This window comes from Panthera onca, chromosome D3, assembly GCF_046562875.1.
Source record: "Panthera onca isolate mPanOnc1 chromosome D3, mPanOnc1 haplotype 2, whole genome shotgun sequence".
Lineage (NCBI taxonomy): Eukaryota > Metazoa > Chordata > Mammalia > Carnivora > Felidae > Panthera > Panthera onca.
The window spans coordinates 15,552,181-15,570,436 of record NC_138350.1 but is presented as its reverse complement, the minus strand read 5'-3'; the positions used below and the strand labels follow the sequence as shown (position 1 = coordinate 15,570,436).

Genomic DNA, 18,256 nt, shown 5'->3' with positions numbered 1-18,256 from the left:
ATTCTTGCTGGAGAAATACAGCAGGTAGGTTCTGGAGTCTGGAGCCAGTCACATAGCATGGTGGGGAAAGGAAAGGTAATCAGAGTAATAGAGAGTAATGATGAGCCAGAATCCTGGTGTAAAGTCCTAGCTCCGTCTAGGCTGGCTCTATGGCCTTGGGCAAGTCACTTCACCTATGTAAGGCTAATACCAACTGTTTTGTTGAAGATTAAACAGAAATAACTTCTGTAAAAGTGCTTGGCATTGTGCCTCATCCATTTCAAGGGCTCCATTAAGGGATATCTACAATTATCCTTATAGCTTAGAGAGAACAGGGGCTTTGCAGGCAGATAGACTGAATTTGAAACCTGGCTTCACTGTTTACTGACTAGCCTGGGGTAAATTAAGTTTTTTGAGTTTCATGCTCCTCAGCTGTGAACAAGATAGATTCACTACAGGGGGAAAAAGTCCTTCCTGCTCTTTCTGCATATACATCCTTCCCAATGTATACTCAACACTGACAACACACCTGAAAAGGAGAAAGCAGAGAAAATCGTCCCAGGGCTCGGTCTGTCCACAGGCTGTCATGGAAGCTGAGGGAAAGATGTGCATTGGGAGGGAGAGTCGAGTCATGGCCTGGCATTCCAGTGAAAGTGGAAACAAAACAAAACAACTGTTTATTTTTCCTTGAATGCACTGCTGGCTGAAATGGCCAGGCAGTTTTACAGAACTTCATTCTCTTAACCAAACATCCCGGCGAAAACAGAAGCAAGAGACACGAGGCTAAAATGGACAAAAGCCGCCGGTCTTGTCCCAGGAGAGCCCTTTGCAGCTAAGTGAGCCCCCATGTCTCCCTTTTCCCACCCAATCACTTCACCTCTTCACAATCAAGTTCAAACTCAATCTCAACAGTGTCACTGCAAATTGTTTATTAAAACACAAAGCAATGGACAGTGAAAAACATCCTGATTTTTTTTACTTTTTGGTGGGAGTAGGATGGGGCATGTAAGGGGTAGGGACAGATGGAGACAGCCCAGAAGGAAAGACAGCTCTATCCACCCCCCACTGCTTTCCCGGGCCAGCCAGGTTCAAAGCCCCTCAATCACATCTCACTGTGCTGCTGTAAATGCATGTTGTGGCTACAGTTTGTTTCGCCGCGGCAGGGAGAGGATGGGAATCTAGGAGCTACCAGGCCTACTAAGAACTTGCCACTCTTCTCCAGTACTTGGTATAGAACAGAGCAGCCTGGCCCAGTGGGGGGGGTGGGGGGGGGGGGAGGAGGCAGGGGTGGTTTCCTGACAAGCCAGGTTAGGCCAATAATTGTTGAAGAGGCTGCTCTGAGCTCAGAATGGGCAGCTGGTCCTAGTGTGTGAGAACATGGTGGAAGGAGGATCCAAAGAGGGAACTAATCCAGGGTCAAATTTCTTTTCATTCCCTGGATCGTAACACGCCAGGGAAGAGGAGTCAAGAACGCCTCATTCCTGGTTTTGCCGTAAAGACTCTCCCTGCCAATTCTCCCCTCCCACCTGGCAACTCGGCTCTCCTTTCCTGACAGTTGTCCTTTCAAAGGACGGAAAGCACACTTCAGTTTGTTGTTGTTTTCCCTCATACTGAAATAAAGCACTGAAGCTCAAAATAGAGGTGAGAACGAAGTTCTGCTTCTCCTGGTGCTGTGTGCCCCCACCTCACAAGACTGCCTGCATGTGAGAGGTGCCAGGGCCCTCCCTGCCAACTCTAACAGGACTACTGTTTCCCTGGCTGCCGGCACAATCCTGGCTCCTTGTCTTTATGATCCTGGAGGGGGTGGGGGGTGGGAGGGGACTGTCCCAAGAGATCCATCCTGCTCTTTTTCTGCCAGTCCAGCCAGTCCCCAAATTATCTGCTCTTATCAAAATGATTTGGCAGCCGAAGACAGGCCACCCAAAAGGCAGCTGGGGAAGGACAAACTAGATCGGCAGCAAGCCACCCACGTACAAAGAAGAAATCCGCCCTAGCTGGGCAGCTGACCCACTGATGCCAATCTGGTCTCGTAATAAAATGAGGAAATCTAGCCCTCTTGCCCCAGAAGAGGTCTAAATACAGAAAGAGTCCTAGCTCGGACAGAACGGGAGAAATTACTCTGATCTCTCTGAAGCTTGAACATTAAGGCTTCTTTGCAATATTTTTAGAGCTCTTTGATCCCTAATTATATCTTTCCATAGAAGAGAAGCAGACTTCTAAGATTTCTGAACAGATCCCGGGTGTTTCTGGTTCTGCTTCCGCACTATCACTGAGCCTTACCCCAGGCTCCTTTCCCCCAGGGCCACAGCAGAAGGAGGCCCAAGCATCTCCTCCTCCTCCCTTGTTTTGAACAGGAGCATCTGTTACTCTCTCACTTTGGAAAGTTCACCTGCTCTCCTAGGTCCTTTGGAGAGGCATAGAGGACAATATTACATGTTGCCACTTGATGCCATTAAGGCTCCTCGAGGCAAGAAGACACTTGAATTAGGTTAGAGCCGGCCAGCAAAGGGGAGGGGGAGAAAGGGATGGGGAAGCAGCCCCACGGCAGGGACTGTAAGACCCCTGCCCAGACCTGAATCTAAAGGGAATGCCCACCCTGGCTCAGAGCAGGAGAGGAAAAGGCACTGTGCTGACCGGGGTGGGTCCTGCCCCAATCTCCAGGGAGGGTAGAGAACCCGTGGACTCTTTCCCTGGTCTTCCCAAGGAGAGCCAATTTCTAGAGAAAGGAGTATATGTGCTAGGAAAGGGAAAATACTGCTGCTGTTTTCTGAAGTTCAACTGAGATTCTAGAAGCCATGGCCAGGTCTTCCCAGGAGAAAGTAGAAGCAGGATAAGAAGGAAGAGAAATTCCTTAAAACAGAAGCTTCTCTAAAAAGATAAAGAAGTCAAAACACAATTCCAAAACCAGATTAGTTTCCAGACACAGAAAGGGGCAGGTAAACTTAACTTGAACTTCACCCCATCTCTTCAAAGCCTAATTGACCTCTAATGTGCTCTCCCAATTTCAGGCCAGTATCTCTTAGGCAAACAGTGGAAAAAAGAGAAAAGGTTACATTCTCAAACCAGCCGGTAGTGACCCTACCGGTCCTGTGCCGCCCCCACCCCCACCACCCGGGAGTCTAACACCACTGACACTCGAAGATAACCATTTTTCAAGTCACCAGAATTCAAGATATCCACTGAGCAGCTTCTCCTCCATAGTGGAGATGTTACAGAAATATGGATCTGGTTTAGGGGACATGAGTCCCACAGATTATTTCCTGGCAGGATGTTTCAGTCAGCATGAGTGAAACCCAAAAAGGCCAGCTGGCCCCTGACCCAAATCAGAGCTACACTGAAGACTCTCAGTCTATCCCCAGCAGAACATCTTAACGTGGTCCACCCAGAAACTGAACCGAAGCCACATTCCTGGCAAAAGGAGTTTCATCTTGGCCGTCTGCTCTTGGCTTTGGCCAGCTGGGCTCAGGGAGATCTAAAAACCTAGGACAGTGCATGGATCCAGTAGAAGAGTCCAGGCCTCCCCTTCCCCAGAGCTAAGTGGCATCCCTCATCACCTCCCCAACCCCAGATAGACTCCCTACAGCGTAGCTGCCTGGTCCTAGCACTAGCTCAAAATACAGGCAGGAGAACAAACAGTGCAAAAAGCAAACAACGAACAGAGTAATTTGTGACGTACACTATACAAAAATAAAAATAAAGAGTGCCCCACCCCACCCCTTTAACCTAAACTTCATGTACCTATATCATCTTGAAGGAGCCCCCCCCTCCCCGAACAAAAAAAAAAGCTTTCAAGTTCAGCATCATGGGCCAGCTGTGACCAGCCCTGGGCAGCTGTTAGCTGGGTGGACTTGGCTCCAGGGGACTCTACCCCAGCCCCCCACCATACTTCTTCCTGTTTCCTCACTTCTCCTTTAGTTTTTGTGAGCCATAGAAAGATGTTCCTTCCTTTCGGACACAAGCAGAGGAAAATGCCCATCCCTATCCCTGGGCTCAGGGAAAAGGAGTGAGCTTGGAAACAGGGGTGGGCTTGGAAGCAAAGCTGCTTGGCTTACAGTACCGTTAGGAAATGGCCCCAGGAGCCAGGGTTTCCTTCTGAGACTCTGAGTCACTGAAGGGATGGGTTGAGGTGAGTAGGCGGGACCCCTCCTTCCTCAAAGACCCAGGCAAACTAACAAACAAGGCAAAATGGAGGCAGCGAGTCCTCCTTCCTCCTCTTGTCTACTCCATTGACAGTGGCCTACAGCTTTGAGGAGATCTGATGGAAGGGGAACCAAAGCCACTGTCAGAAGCCCAATTAGTCAGGACGTCCATTGCCCTGGGCAAGGGGTGCCCCGGACCAAGGCTACAGGATGCCATCCTTCAAAGCAGGGAGCTTTGTGAAGCACTCCAGGAAGTGTTCCCCTTATTGCGGCCTCAGGCCACAGTCATCCAGATGCCTGACTCAATCCCCTACTACTGAGGCCTAAGTCACAGCTAAAATAAAGGGCTCCCACTCTCAAAGGACTAAATGTTGGCCCAGAGTAACTCATTAAGAGCCAAAACCCAGGCCATGAGCCCAAGAGCTACTTACTTTGTCACATAAGCAATTCAAATGCGTGGAGCTCTTCAAACACATCAAAAAAAAAAAAAAAAAAAAAAAAAAGACAAAATTAAACACATTCTAAAAAGATGAGCCTGGTCTGAGATTCTATGCTGCTCTAGCCCAAGCGGAAGCTAACCCTGCTGCTTTCCACCCACAAAACTCTGTGTAGCTTGGTTGGGTCCTCCCTCATTGTTGCTCTAACTGGGAAAAGAATAACAGTGACCAGAAAGAAAAGGCAACAGGGAACCTTCATTTCCTGTACAAGTTTTTCCAGGGGATTGAAGACAGCCACTTGATGCTAAGGCTGGCTTCAGAGCTGCCAGGACTATGGCTGACTAGAAATCTTTCAGCTCCGTCACACCAAGAACCCAACTGCAGCTCAGACAGGGAAATGAAAGGAAAGGGGCAGACTGCTAGGATCGGGAAGAGGCGCCAGTGGGCCAGATACAGACAATGAGTCTAATTTCTTGGGGCAGCTCTAGGCATAAACCAAAACTGGTTGACTTGTGACACAGAAGGACATGGGAATAAATGAACATCAAATACTAGATAGACACTCTAAACAGTGGTCAGTCACTTAGTAGGGCTCAAGTCTCTGAGGTGGCTCTTAAGTTATGCTAACATAAGCCTTTTCTAATCCAAAGACCAGAAAAGACTTTTAAGGTCAAGTGTTCTGTTGCTGCAGGCTGGAAAGCATCCCTGTCCCCTGGCAGCAAGACCCTACAAAGGGGCCAGTAAAAGAACTGCTGGGTCAGGTCCTCCTGGCTGCTGGCTCAGAGATCCAGGGAGGGAGGTACCAACAAGGTGAGGTGGTAGAGGATAAGACATTCAAGCAGAGGGAACCCCAAATCCCCAGGTCGCCTTCCCTTCTTGGCAATAACTTAGCGGGATGATTGAGAGAGAGAGAAGAGATTTCAAATGGGCCAGATTAAAGGGGGAAAAAAATGAGAAGAAATCAAAGTCCCCAACAGGCACTGAAATCAAAATGATTTGTTGTGGTAACAAGTCAGAGGCAACTTGAGGACCTGACATAAACTAATCGTCTTGGATACCAGACAGTCCTCTAACTGGCATATGTCAGGGAGACAAGCAATGACAAAGCGCAAACACTTAAGGTGGAACCATCACTGGGCTGAAACCAGAAAGGCTTCCAAGTAAGGAAGTATCTAATTTTCTTTTCTTTTTTTTTTTTTTTTTTAATCCCCCTTCTGTTTTCGTCTTTATCGTACAAATTATACACCTTCACACATACACAAAGCACACACACTTTCAATCCCAGGACATCTGAAAACTTATCTGGACATAACTTCAGAACATACCCAACTCCCAGCGCTGGTCTTCTCAGGTAATAAGATGACATTTCCCTGCTGTTAATTTCTAACCTAAAAAAAGGAACCACGTCTGCTCTGGGTTCAGAGTCCTTTCCACTAGGTGTGCAGATGGGGCTCCTTGAACATGGAGGATCTGCTTCACCTTAAGTACCCTGGAGAGGAAAGAGACGGCTGGGGCCAGCCACAAAGAGAGCACAAGGACTGAAGCAGGGCTGGGACCAGTGGTGGATAAGGGCTGCTCTCTACCCACTCTGCCTCTTTTTTTCTCCTTTAATTTTTGTGTGTGGTTTTGTTTGTTTGTCTGTTAATCACTGTGAAAAATACAGAAACCAAAACCAACATGTTCGGTTTCTTTCCCACACCCCTTCACCCTGTTCAGGATGGTATTTGTTCTCACAACCGGCAGAGGCAGAAGAGGGTTGGAATGAAGACTCCAAAGGCCACCAGGATGGGAAACATGAGGCTGCTGTTGTCCGAGGCATAGGGGTTGGGCGTGCGGGGACCTGACTGCACCCGATTCTTATTGGTCTGTCTTTTGAGATTAGACCCTTCATCGTATTCTTCTTCTTCTTCTTCCTCTTCTTTCTTCTCCAGTCCTGGATGAGGCTGCAGCTTTGGTACATCTGACACAAGAAAGTAGACATCTTTAAGTAAGACCCACACCATTTAAAAAAAAATTTTTTTTTAATGTTTATTTATTTTTGAGAGAGAGAGAGACAGAGTGCGAGCAGGGGAGGGGCAGAGAGGGAGACCCAGAATCCAAGGCAGGTTCCAGGCTCCGAGCTGTCAGCACAGAGCTTGACGCAAGGCACGAACCCACAAACCATGAGATCACAACCTGAGCCAAAGTCGGATGCTCAACCGACTGAGCCACCCAGGTGCCCCAAGACCCACACCGTTTAAGTGAGACCCTTAAGAGCCATAAATGAGCCACAATAAAGAGATGCTATGACCTATGCAAGGTCTACAGCAAAAAAACAGATGTAGCAGAAACAACTCCTGGCCTAGAGAATAGCAGATGGCTGCAAACACCAGTCTTTTTTAGATTTAACTAAAATGTAGTAAAAGCCCTACCCCAGGGAGGCTTCCTATCACCTATCTTTTCTACTTCTTCAGAACCGTGAGGACTGGACTGAACAGTGGCAATGACTCGACACCCAAAACTTAACCTTTTCAAATCCCTTCTGCAGCCTCCACCATCCCATATGCCCTTCTGATTCACACAGCAACTGAGGAAAAGCTGAGCTACAGGGCCCTGGGTTGTCAGCACACACCACCCCTCTGTTCTGCCTGCTCCTTAGGGACTCTGTCGGGAAAGGGTACAGAGGCCGAATGGAAGAGAAAAGTCACTAAGACACCAGCTTTCTGTGCAAAAATCAGCCTGGGAAGCTGGCAGCCAGGATCATCTCAATGCTGAGAAAGTGATATACCCTAAGGCTGGATCCCAACGACAAGGAGACATTCGGAAGTGGACTTTTGTCCAGTGCGGTTGAGCAATGCCCGAGAGCACACCGAAACGCTGAAAGACTCCTCCCTCTTGCCTTTTCCCTTTCTGCCCCCAGGAAATTGATGTCAAAGAAAGAGAATAAGGACAGGTTTTAGGCGATTCCAAGACTAGAAGGGTCAAGGCACACCAGTAGGTACCATTATTAAGCCCCATTTACAGTGAACTTAAAGGAATTTGTCCAAAACCAAACAGCTGATTAAGTGGCAGCAGCAAAATCTGAACACAGACCTTACTCCAAAGCTATGGTCAGCACCATGCTGCACCCCGTCCCCATCCATCTGACTTTGGATTCCCCACAATTTGGCTTTAAGTGTTTATACAAAAGTGAATGGCTAAATTATTCCCCCAAGGCTTTCCTCAATCATATCCTTCAGACCAAGGCAAAAAAGCAAATTAAAAACACCACTTACCATCCACTGTCCCAGCCATGATGTAGAGTGCACAAACTTTGGGATTGTCATAGTACCCCTGGGAAATGGAAGAACCGGGGTCAGCACCACGCAGCAGTAAACATTCCCCCACCCCCACTCTTTTAAACATCTCCTCAGCTGGGAAGGCAGAGGGAGAGCATTACCTTTACAAACTCGATGTAGAGTTTCCCTGTGAAGGTGGACACCTCCCCTTGGACACTCAGCTTTCCCTTTCTGATGCTCATAGGGATGATTTCATCATGAGCTGTGCTGTGCCCAACACGATCAAAGATGTCCAAGTCCTTCACCACGACATGGCCATTCAGTCGCACATCAAATACCTTCCACGATTAAAATAAAAAGAAAGAGAGACAATGTCAAAACCATCAGCTTCATACTCCTTTAGCAGCTGGACATCATGTACCTGCTTGGGCTTCAAGTTCAGAAATAATTTTTAAAATGAAAGAGCTGGATATAGTCAAGGGTACAGAGTTCTTTACATGAGCCAAATCAAAGCCATGTTCCTTCATGGTCAAGGTCTCATACTGGCCTTAGGAAACAAAGAATATAAACAAAAAGCTCAACATGGAAAAAAAAAAAAAATGCTCAACATGGAAAGAAGGAAATTCATAAGAAGAGACAGGAAAAGAATAAGGCTAAAAACAAGAAGGTGCTGACAAGTAAGGAAGACGACCAGGATCAGTTAGTTGCCAAGAACTAAGAGACTGGCATTGCCTTCTGTCACCAACCCCCAAGGCAAGTGCAGCCTTGTGAGCAACGGGACATCGCTTCTCGAGGGGCAGAAGGAATCCAGCTTCTCCTCAAAGCTCACCTGTTCCTCCCTTCTGGGGAGGCTCTTACATTCTCTGGCCCATAGCAGGGGACTATCCAAGAGTGGCAATGTCCCACTGACCAGGCCTCACCTTCTGCTGGGACTGTGCAAAGTAGACCTCAGCAAATTTCAACACCAGCACGTAGTCCCCCTCCTCCTTGATGGGCACTTCGTAGCCAAAAGTCTCCTCATTGTACCGCTCTGTTTGATACAGGATCTGGTCCTCGGGGTTGGAACGCAGGATTGGCAGTTTCATACCATAGTCGGAGGCTGGGGACAAAAGACAAAGAGACACCACATCAGAGGCAAGACACACAAAAATTGCAGAGACCCCACAACTGCCAGAGCCATTTCTGGGGCAATGCTAGTAACCCTCCCAGGGGAAGGGGCCACCCCCTCTGCATCTGGCTTTAAAGAGACCAGACACAAAGGCAAGCATCAGAGAGCCTAATGGCTCTAAGGAAGAAAAAGTGAAAGAAACCAAACACTAATCACCCCAACAGCTCCCTAACCCTCAGAGAAGAACTTCTTAGAAGCTTGTTAAAATGACTTTCCTCAACCGCAGAGAGTGACAGGAAGAAAACAGGCAAAAGCTACAGCTCCTGGCTCCCTGAGAGGGGAGCTTCAGAGAAACCTCATAAAACAGGGGGGGATGGCCAGGAACTCTGCAAGACCATTAAGTTCAAAGAGTTTTTTTCATTCAGAAAAGCTCAAGGGTCTAAAACAAACAGGAAATGTTAGGCAAGTCATTCTGCATTGTCTTTACTACAAATAAGATACCAGCTTAGTTACTTTTTATAATTTTCATTCACAAAGTTCCAAGGGTGGTAAATACCAGAGAAACATGCTCACAAAAAGAAGGGCGTGATACTCTCTAATTTCTTTTACATGCAAGCACCTTACTTCCCACAAACTCACAAAACTCAACCTCACCTACTCTCTCCTGAACGTATCCCCAGTTAATCCAAAAGAGTTCAGAACCAAAAAGTTCCTAATGTAGCCCCAGCACCTAACAAAGTCCCTGGCACATAAATAGGCACTCAAGATGATTCGCTGAACCAACAAACAGCAACTAAGGAGGTCCCTGAGGAGCAGTGAAGCCATGCTATTCTTTCCATAGGGCTAAGCCATCCTCGCAGGAAAAAAAATCTGCCAAGGTCCTATTGGCACCTCTGGCCTAAGATGCCCAAGTCCTGGGGGAGCCACCTTTCCCATCTCACACACTGATAAGGAATAAGGCAGGGTAAAAGTAAAAAGTTAGAGGTGCCTGGCTGGCTCAGTTGATACAGCATGTGACTCTTAACCTCAGAGTCAGGAGTGTTTATGCCCCACACTGAGGGTAAAGCTTACATTAAAAAAAAAAAAAAAAAAAAAAAAAAAGGTAAAAAGTTACATACCTTGAGTCAGTATCAAAAAGCCAAAAACCTCTACTGCCCCCAGCCTTCTTCCCCCAACCTTAGTAGGAGACAAGATTACACATGTTTTTCTCCCCCCACCACATAACAAATTAAACCGGGGTCTTGCCTCAAATATTAGACACTGACCGCACTCCAGCCTCAGAGATGAATAGCTATGCTTCCTCCTTCAGAGAGCAGCTTCTCTGACTCCTTTATCCTGTAAACACAGTGAGGTTTCCCAGTGCTCCATAATCTACTTTCCAAACTGCAGACTTAGCAATGATTTCAGTACACCCGCCTAGTCTCTCCTCCAGCCTGGGATTAAGATTTCAAGACCACCTTCCAATCTCACATGATGACTCTGAAGACATTTGGCACCTAGATCCTTTGGGAGATGTCCAAGAGCAGTCATCCCTGGAGCTTTATCATCTGAATCACCACAACTCCAACAGGATCTTTTATCTCTAAGGAAGGTGAAAGAGTAACTAAAGAGCCAGCGGCTAAGGTCAAGCCCTCAAAAAAATAAACATAACTGTTAACAGTTCCTGTAAGTGAACAGTTAGCCGTGACATCAGATGGACCTGATGAGACAATGCAACAGGAAACTTATTGCGCTTTTGTCTTCAGGCTTTTTTCTTTTTATTTCTTCTCAAGAAATCAAAGGGTGGCCAAGTAGCACTACAAAGGATGGACTGCCAACATGCCTCAGCTCTTTCCCAGGCTCAAACCCTTATACCATGAAGATTAAAAGACTGCTATTTCTCTTCCACTTGAGCTCTAAGAATTCCCTTCTTCCAGGAGGACCATGATCCTTACAAATTTGGAACATTAACTACATTTGCTTTTTACATACACAGGAAATTTTGTACATGTGTGGGGAATCTTTTTTCTTTCTTTCTTTCTCGTGAGCGGAAAAAGTGAGAAACTGACAGTAATGTAATCTGTAAGAGCCGCAGTCTCACAACTAACAAAACTCAGCCATGTGAATAAAAACTACTTAACAACCTTGGAATTACCTTTAAATATTTTTCCTGTAAAGCCCAAGTGGCTTTCCCAGGAGATCTGCCACATGCAAAGTTGCATTTGTCCAAGTCCCAAGGGATGCAGCAGTAAAAAGGGTTTCTTTCTTTCCCCTTTAGACTTTAGGTATTCACAGCTAAACAGATCTCTCTAAAATACAGTGACGTGTACACAGTCAGCACACTGCTGAAGTTGGCACAATATAGCTCAGACAGTTAACCAGAAAGGAAGGCGGCCAAAGGGCCTACATTATGTCTGCTGCTTCTTAGTTCGGGACAATGGAGGAACCAGGCTGTTTGAAAAATTCAGCCCCAGTTTGAGAGTAAGACAGGCCTGGATTTGAATCCTGGCTCCGCCGCCTAGCATGTGGTGTGGAACGATTTGTCTTCTCACCTATAAAATGGGGATAACAACCTATCCCACAGGTTGCATGTAGGGAGATCTGTAAACATCTTAATACAGTGCCTCATAGAGACACAGACAGACATAAAGGTATGCCACCCAGGCAAGCATATGCACACAATAAGCACCAAAAAAAAAAAAAAAAAAAAAAGATGCCTCCACTCCCAGGAGTTTAGGGAATGGACCAAGTGGAAATGGAAGTAATAAAAAATTGGAAAACTGCGGTGAGGAACCACAGCAGTGAAAAAGCCAGAATGAGCTGGAAGCTGTCCTACACGAGACCACCACTGCAGAGCTGCTGTGGCACTCCACCCTTGCCACCCCACCCTTGCCACCCCGAGGTTAGGCCTCCCACCTGACCGCTAGCTTATTCTTCTCAGTCACTTCCTTCTCACGCAAGGCGAGTCCATAAAGAATTATTCTGAATGCACTGAGGCGGGGAACCTTGAGGATTCGGTTAATCAAAAAGGAAGGGCCAAAGGGCCTACATTATGTCTGCTGTTTCTTACTTAGTTCAGGACAATGGAGGAGCCAGGCGACTTAAAAAATTCAGCTCCAGTTTGAGAGTAAGACAGGCCTGGATTTGAACCCTGGCTCTGCAAACTACTATATGATTTGGAACAGATTATTATCTCTAGGTGTTTGTTCACCTGTAAAATGGGGATACCGCCTACCTAAGTTCTCTACCTGTGAACTTCTGCTACTGAGAGGGCCTGCAGATGAAGCCGGCCTCTTAGGCGAAAGTATGGAGAGAAAATTCTAAACAAATCCCACAGCCTTAAGCAAATCAGACACAGCAGTGACCCTCAGCGTCTTTCATGCTCTAATCTCCCCAGAGCCAAATCCCTCCCCAGCCAAAAGGAAGGCTGCCCAGAAAAGGGTCTTCCTTAGGCCTGCAGAATTAGTAATCTAATAGGTTCAGGCCCTTAGCCACCTTTTTTCCCCTCTGGAACCATGTTCTGCCTACTTATAACTTCTTGTGAAAGGTTATCAAGAACAGAGAAAGATAGAGACACTTAAACCCACTCTGGGCAAGAGAGTTTTCAGACTCAGGTCACTGATTTCTAGAGCACGAGAAGTTATAGTACAAAGGAAAACAAGGCCCAGAGAGATAAAGCCTGTTCTTCAAGGTCATACAAATGATTGGCAGATATCTTTCTATGAAGAGGAAATAGCCTCTCCTAAAACCAGGCCAAGTCCTGGGCCCTCAGGCCAAATAACCAGGCCTTTTCCTCCTGAGTCAGGAGGAACCCAGAATGAGCAAGAACCTGGAATTTGCAGCATGCCAAAGCCCCAAGTTGAGCACTCTATAGTGATATTTCCATCTGGTGAAGCCCACAAGTTGAAAAAGCCTTTCCCAGGCTATGAGGATCTCCTGTGAGCACTAGCTACCCTCAAGGCAGAAATGAAATTCAGTAAACATTATGAAGTGCCTTTGAAAGCAAAAGCCACTAGGTGCCCTAAGCCACTCACGGTTACAAGAATGCTGAACTACAAAGACACTATAGAGAAACACCAAGTTCAAAAGCAGGCCAAACCCTTATCTGGATTAACTTGGCAACAAATGCCTAAATCCATTCAACATAAAACGAACCAATGCTGGAAACAGTATCGCCGGCATGTGGCAAAAGAAATTAGACATACAGCTCCTACTGCAATTAGTGTAATAGCTGCATGGAGCAAGGGTCTCCAAATACCTGGCACATCCCACCCAAACAGTGCCAGGGAAGGGAAGGCAGAGTGAACAGCTACACTTCCCTTGGTGGCACCGACTCCTTAGCACAGAAACTACAGAGATGCCTCCGGAGAATGGAAGCTGAATCGAATCGAAGACCCAGATCTAAGGCCACCAAAATGCTACTCTCAGTCAGGAACCCAGTAAGTGCAATGATGCAACAGGCTGGTCCAAGCCACAGTTGACAACCAGCCTCCACTCTCCATCCACCCCTTCCTACCGCTACAATTCATGGCCCCTGTCTGTTACACTCTGACAGAGTGGAGCAGGGAACCTCTGTTTATAGAGCACCCCAAAGGCTGGGGTCCAAGACAGGATTCCAGTACGCACGAGCTTTGGTAGGTCTCATGTAATTTTACCTGCTACAATAAACCCCTCCAAAGAAATTGCAACCATGAGCCAATAACCCAAGGACAGAGAGCCTGGCTGACTGCTGATCAGCACCACACCCTCCCCCTGCAAATCACCTGCACCAGCAAATTAAAACCAGGATTTCTGAACTGGGAACTGAACCTGCATGGTCTTAGCTTTTTCCTCTGCACAATAAACCTAATAGGATCATGTAATATGTAAAGCCTGGTATCTGTCAAGTGAAAGAAACCATCTGCACGCGTCCTCACCATTCCTATCTCAAGAGGCAAAGTCCACAAACGGTCTCTAGTTTCCTCAAGAGCTCCTTCCTCCCTGCCCACACCCATGAAGAAAGAGGAAGGGTCCAGGATGGAGACAGCAGTGACCTCGTGCTTATGTGAAGTCTGGCTTCGGCTGCTGTTACAGCTGCTAAAGACCGGGGCCCTGACTCAGCTGAACCCGGGCCACTGAGACCTACATGCCAGGGCTAAGTAAATTCCAAGACAAACACAGAACTTCAGAAAACAGCCCTGTGTCCAAACATCCTCACATGTATGGAAGCAATAAACCCTCGAATACAACAAACTCCAGGACACTGCAACTAACTTGGAAGAGCGAAGTTAAACCCTTTCGTAAAGGCAAGAGCCAAATCTGGGCATCGTGGAAAGAATGAGAGAAAGTCTGTCTCTTAGCTTTCTGGAGATGGCACACTGCCAATTTGGCAGCCTCTGAACCCAGCATACAACATAAATCTCCTTCCAACACACGAAATAAGGAACTTCCCTCTTAAACCTGTTGTCCAATCCCACTTAACAGAAGAAAGCGTCTAGAGCAGATTTTCCCAAAGTCTGGTCTGAGGATGCCCAACATCAGAAGCCCCTGGTGCAGAAACGTGGGTTTAATCTATTAGGTCTGGAATCTGCATTTTTAGCCAGCTCCCCCCCCCACCCCCACCCCCACCCCGCCATTCTTACACTAACTCTGAGAACTGCGCAGCTCTGTGAAAACTACTGTTGCTGGTCAGTTAAGTCAGAATCATTTTCCCCATACACTGGAATCCTACCCCTCAAGACTTCTTAGGGTAGGCGCTACACGCTCTACACACTCTCGGATAGAATACTCCGAAGGTTCCACTGGCTGACCCAGTTGACACTCCACCAGCCTCACGTGCAGGATGGCTTCAGTATAACCACCCTCTGGGGTGGCCTCAGCTTCTACTTTTGAGCACACATAGTCCTCACTCTAAAGGGGGGAGCAGGAGGAGGCTACAATCAAACTTTCCTGGCTCATCGTCTTCGAAGATTCCTTTCTATTCCGGCTAAGAATCAACCCCGCTCCTGCAGAAGGGGTAAGGAAAGCGGCCGATTTCTGGGATGGCAAGAATCTAGCAGGAACGGTCGTAATACAGCACAGCAAAACCACCCAGGCCTGGGACACTGATAACCTACGACCCGTGAGGCCTCGAGGTGGCAACAAGCCGCCCTCGTCTTTGGTTTCCCAGATCGGCTGGAAGAGAGGGGTTAAGAAAATGCAGGATGTGAGGTCCAAATATAACTTCTCGCCAACTCTGCCTCAATCTCTCTTCGTAGCTTCGAGACCGCGCCAGGCTCTGAGCTCTGACCGGGTCCCGGAGGAAACCGCAGAGACGGACTTGGCTCCGGAGACGTGGCCCCAGGGTCGAGGAAGGGGCTCAGAGCCCGCAGCCCTCGGTCGACTGCGCCCAGCACGGCAGGCCCCGGATCCCACGGCTCGGCTGAGGGGCTCTCACCTCGGCCCACCCGACCTTCCAAAGGGTCCTTGCGGAAGTGGATCCCGTGCACGTCCACATGCGCCTCGCCGCCCGCGTTGACGGCCCAGATGACGCTCTCGGGCAGCCCGGCCCCCGCCGAGCAGACCACGCCGAGCCCCGGCCCCCGGAGCGCCGGCGGCAGCAGCAGCAGCAATAGCAGTTGCAGGAGCGCCACGCCGGCTCCCTCAACCGCCCGGGCCTCCAGCATGGCGGCCACCACAGCGGGGGCAGCCTCCGCCGACCCTCGTCCTCAGTCGGCCGCCAGGCCGCCCCGGGCTCAGAAAAACAGCGCCACGGGCCGCTCTGCTTCAGTCGCCGGGGACATGTCGCTCTCAGGCCTCCTTCTCAGCCACGGGTGCCGCCTCCCACCTCAGGAACAACCTACCCCGCCGCCCAGCCCCCCACGACCCTACAGCCAATCAGCGCCCGGCCCTCATTAATTACCCATCGCCCAGCCGGGAGGCGCCCGTCCATTGGCTTCCGGGCGAGGGAAAGGGCGTGGCTACTCCCAGGAGCCAGCCCAACCAACAGGCTCGAGAGGGAGCGCGCGCAGAGGTGGGGAGTTCGGTTGAAGCGGCGGTTCAATGCGGAAGTGGCGGGGTGCAGCGCCCAGGCGGCCCCGGAATCCTGCAGCTGAATAGGAAAGGTGGCCTGGGAGGGAAGGTTTAGAGTAGGGCGCACTGACACGTCGCCAACACTTCCGGTGCTCCAGATCCTGGGACCGAATAGGCTCCGGGTAGGGGTGCGTTGCCCACTTTCCCGCCCCCTCTTTTCTCAGGGAGAGGCATGAACATAAGCTCTAGTAGGAGAAGCAGTGGAAACTCTTTCGACCCGAGCCTCAGTCTTTTTCTCTGTGTGAGGCAAAAAACCCATCCTCTCCTAGACAGGTTGCTAGCACAGGTCTTCAGGGCGAGAGTCCCACGGGGACAAGACCCCGCCCCCACCCCTTAGCGAGCTCTGGGCTGGTGGTAGCGTCCAGACGGCCGTCCAATCAGAAGGCTCCAACGCAGCGGAAATGCGTGGCCTTGTGGGGGAGGGGCTCCTGGCTACCCAGGTATCCTTGGCGACAGCCCGGTCAGTCCCAGCGACTCAGGGGCGGGATCGGGACTTCCCCAATCCTGGTGAGCGGAGTCGCGCGTGGTACCCAGCCTGTAGGTGTACGCGTGACTCGAGCTCCCTTTCTGCTCTTTGGCATTTCACCCAGCGCTTTCCTACATTGGCGATCTCTGCGCTGTGGTCACTGTCCAAACCCCCACTCTTCAGACAGGTAAACTGAGGCCCAGAGAGGGACTCAGTGTTGGCCAAAAGGTCACGCTGCAAGTTTAGGGCAGGGCCAGGGCAAATTCCACAAATATTTTTTGAGACCCTACTAGTATGGTTGGCAGATGTAGCAGATGAAATACAGGAAGCCCAATTAACTTTGAATTTCAGGTAAACAAATGGGACATACTATGAAAAAATAATTCATATTTTGTTTAAAATCCAATTTTAACTGGGCTTTTTGCATTTTACCTAACAACCCTACCTACTACGTGCCAGGCAATGAACTTTGTGCAGCAGCGAACAAAAACACCCAGGGTCCTGAATGAGAATTGCAGACTTTGAACTACCCACAGCTCAATTATTTAGCTAGAACAGAGATAAAGGAATGCAGTGAGATACCAAAATCGAGAGGATCCATGGGGGATATGGAAATGCACCATAATTCCTTGCCCAGCCCCCAAGGTCAGACCCCACAGGGTTAACTTTTAGAGTATCCGCCCTCCTGGTCCCACTTTTTCCCCACTTTTTCCCTCCGTAATTTGCAAGGATCTGGACTAGCTTGCTCCCACAGACATGTAAACGTCTCAAGGCACCTCTGAAGTCCTGCACTAGGGTTTCTTATCCCATTCTCCACTTCTCTGAAAACTCATCTTTGGAGAAAACTGACAAGTCAGCGCTTGAATAGCCCTCAGAGCAGGAGTATGGTGCAAATGGGAAACACAGGGACAAAGAGGTGATGGAGGCTTCCTCCCTCCCAGGCAGCTGACCTGTAGAGCCACACACTAAACTACCTACGGGAGCTCTTGTTTATTTTACCTTTAAGGTAGTGTAGTCCGGGAGAAACTATCACAAAAATGGATTAAATCTTTGGGGAGGACTCAAAAGACCTAACCTTAAGCCTTCTCTCGGTTCCCCAGATCCTTGGTCACCCCACGAGATGAATAGGATACTTGGCTAGCTCCCATTGGGCTCCTCAGATTCCATTCCTGACTGGGCTACCTTTGTACAGAGGAGTCTGGCCCAGCTTTTTGAGATCCAGTATCTGGTGAATTAGACCACCTCTTCGGTAAAATAAAAGTTCTGAGACCCTGGAGGCAGGATGAGCATGGAATCTGAGCTGGATTGCCTGGGTTCCAAGCCGTGCTCTACCATTTATTCACTGTGTGGCCGGCCTTGGGCAAGTGTTCTACCTCTCTGAGTTTCAGTTTCCTCAACTGAGAAAGACATAGTAGTTCCTACTCTGAAGGCTAGATCTGAGGCTTATAAAAGGTAATGCAACCATTTGACCCAGCAATTTAACTCCATTTGACCCAAGAGAAATGAAAACATGTGTCCCCGCAAAGTGCATGAATGTTCACAGCAGCATTATTCACAACAGCTGAAAAGTGGAAGCAACGAAGTGTCCATCAACTGATGAATGGATAAACAAAATGTGGTACATTTATACAATAAACTATTGTTCAACCAAAAAAAGGTAATAAAGTATGGTTACACACTACGACATGGATGAACATTGAAAACATTACTCTGAGTGAAAGAAGCTAGACATAAAAGGCCACAAATTGCATTATTGAATTTATATAAAATGTCCAGAATAGGTAAATCTATACAGGCAGAAAGTAGATTAGTAGTTGTCTGGGGCTGGAGGAAGGGAGGCT

At 48.4% G+C, this 18,256-nt stretch overlaps 1 protein-coding gene across 3 annotated transcripts; it reads right to left on the bottom strand.

The window, feature by feature from the left end:
* Window positions 1-627: 627 nt before the first annotated feature.
* MLEC (malectin) lies at window positions 628-15,968 on the bottom strand. Of its 3 annotated transcripts, none has more exons than XM_060612461.3 (5): window positions 15,780-15,968; window positions 8,733-8,911; window positions 7,974-8,150; window positions 7,810-7,867; window positions 628-6,515 (listed from the first exon to the last, which is right to left on the bottom strand). In XM_060612461.3, exons 1-5 carry the CDS (start codon window positions 15,781-15,783, stop codon window positions 6,286-6,288), a joined length of 648 nt encoding a protein of 215 aa, XP_060468444.1. In that variant the 5' UTR covers window positions 15,784-15,968; the 3' UTR covers window positions 628-6,285. The 3 variants fall into 3 exon arrangements, with proteins under 3 accessions (XP_060468444.1, XP_060468443.1, XP_060468445.1); XM_060612460.3 differs by lacking the exon at window positions 15,780-15,968 and adding an exon at window positions 15,315-15,714; XM_060612462.3 differs by lacking the exons at window positions 7,810-7,867; window positions 7,974-8,150; window positions 15,780-15,968 and adding an exon at window positions 15,315-15,718.
* Window positions 15,969-18,256: the final 2,288 nt, after the last annotated feature.

Coding starts and splice junctions, on each gene's coding strand:
- MLEC (XM_060612460.3), bottom strand. CDS start 15,543: ATGCTGGAGGCCCGGGCGGTTGAGGGAGCCGGCGTGGCGCTCCTGCAA. Junction 8,912..15,314: donor GGAAGGTCGGGTGGGCCGAG/GTGAGAGCCCCT, acceptor TTTTGTCCCCAG/CCTCCGACTATGGTATGAAA. Junction 6,516..7,809: donor CATGGCTGGGACAGTGGATG/GTAAGTGGTGTT, acceptor TTCTTGTGTCAG/ATGTACCAAAGCTGCAGCCT.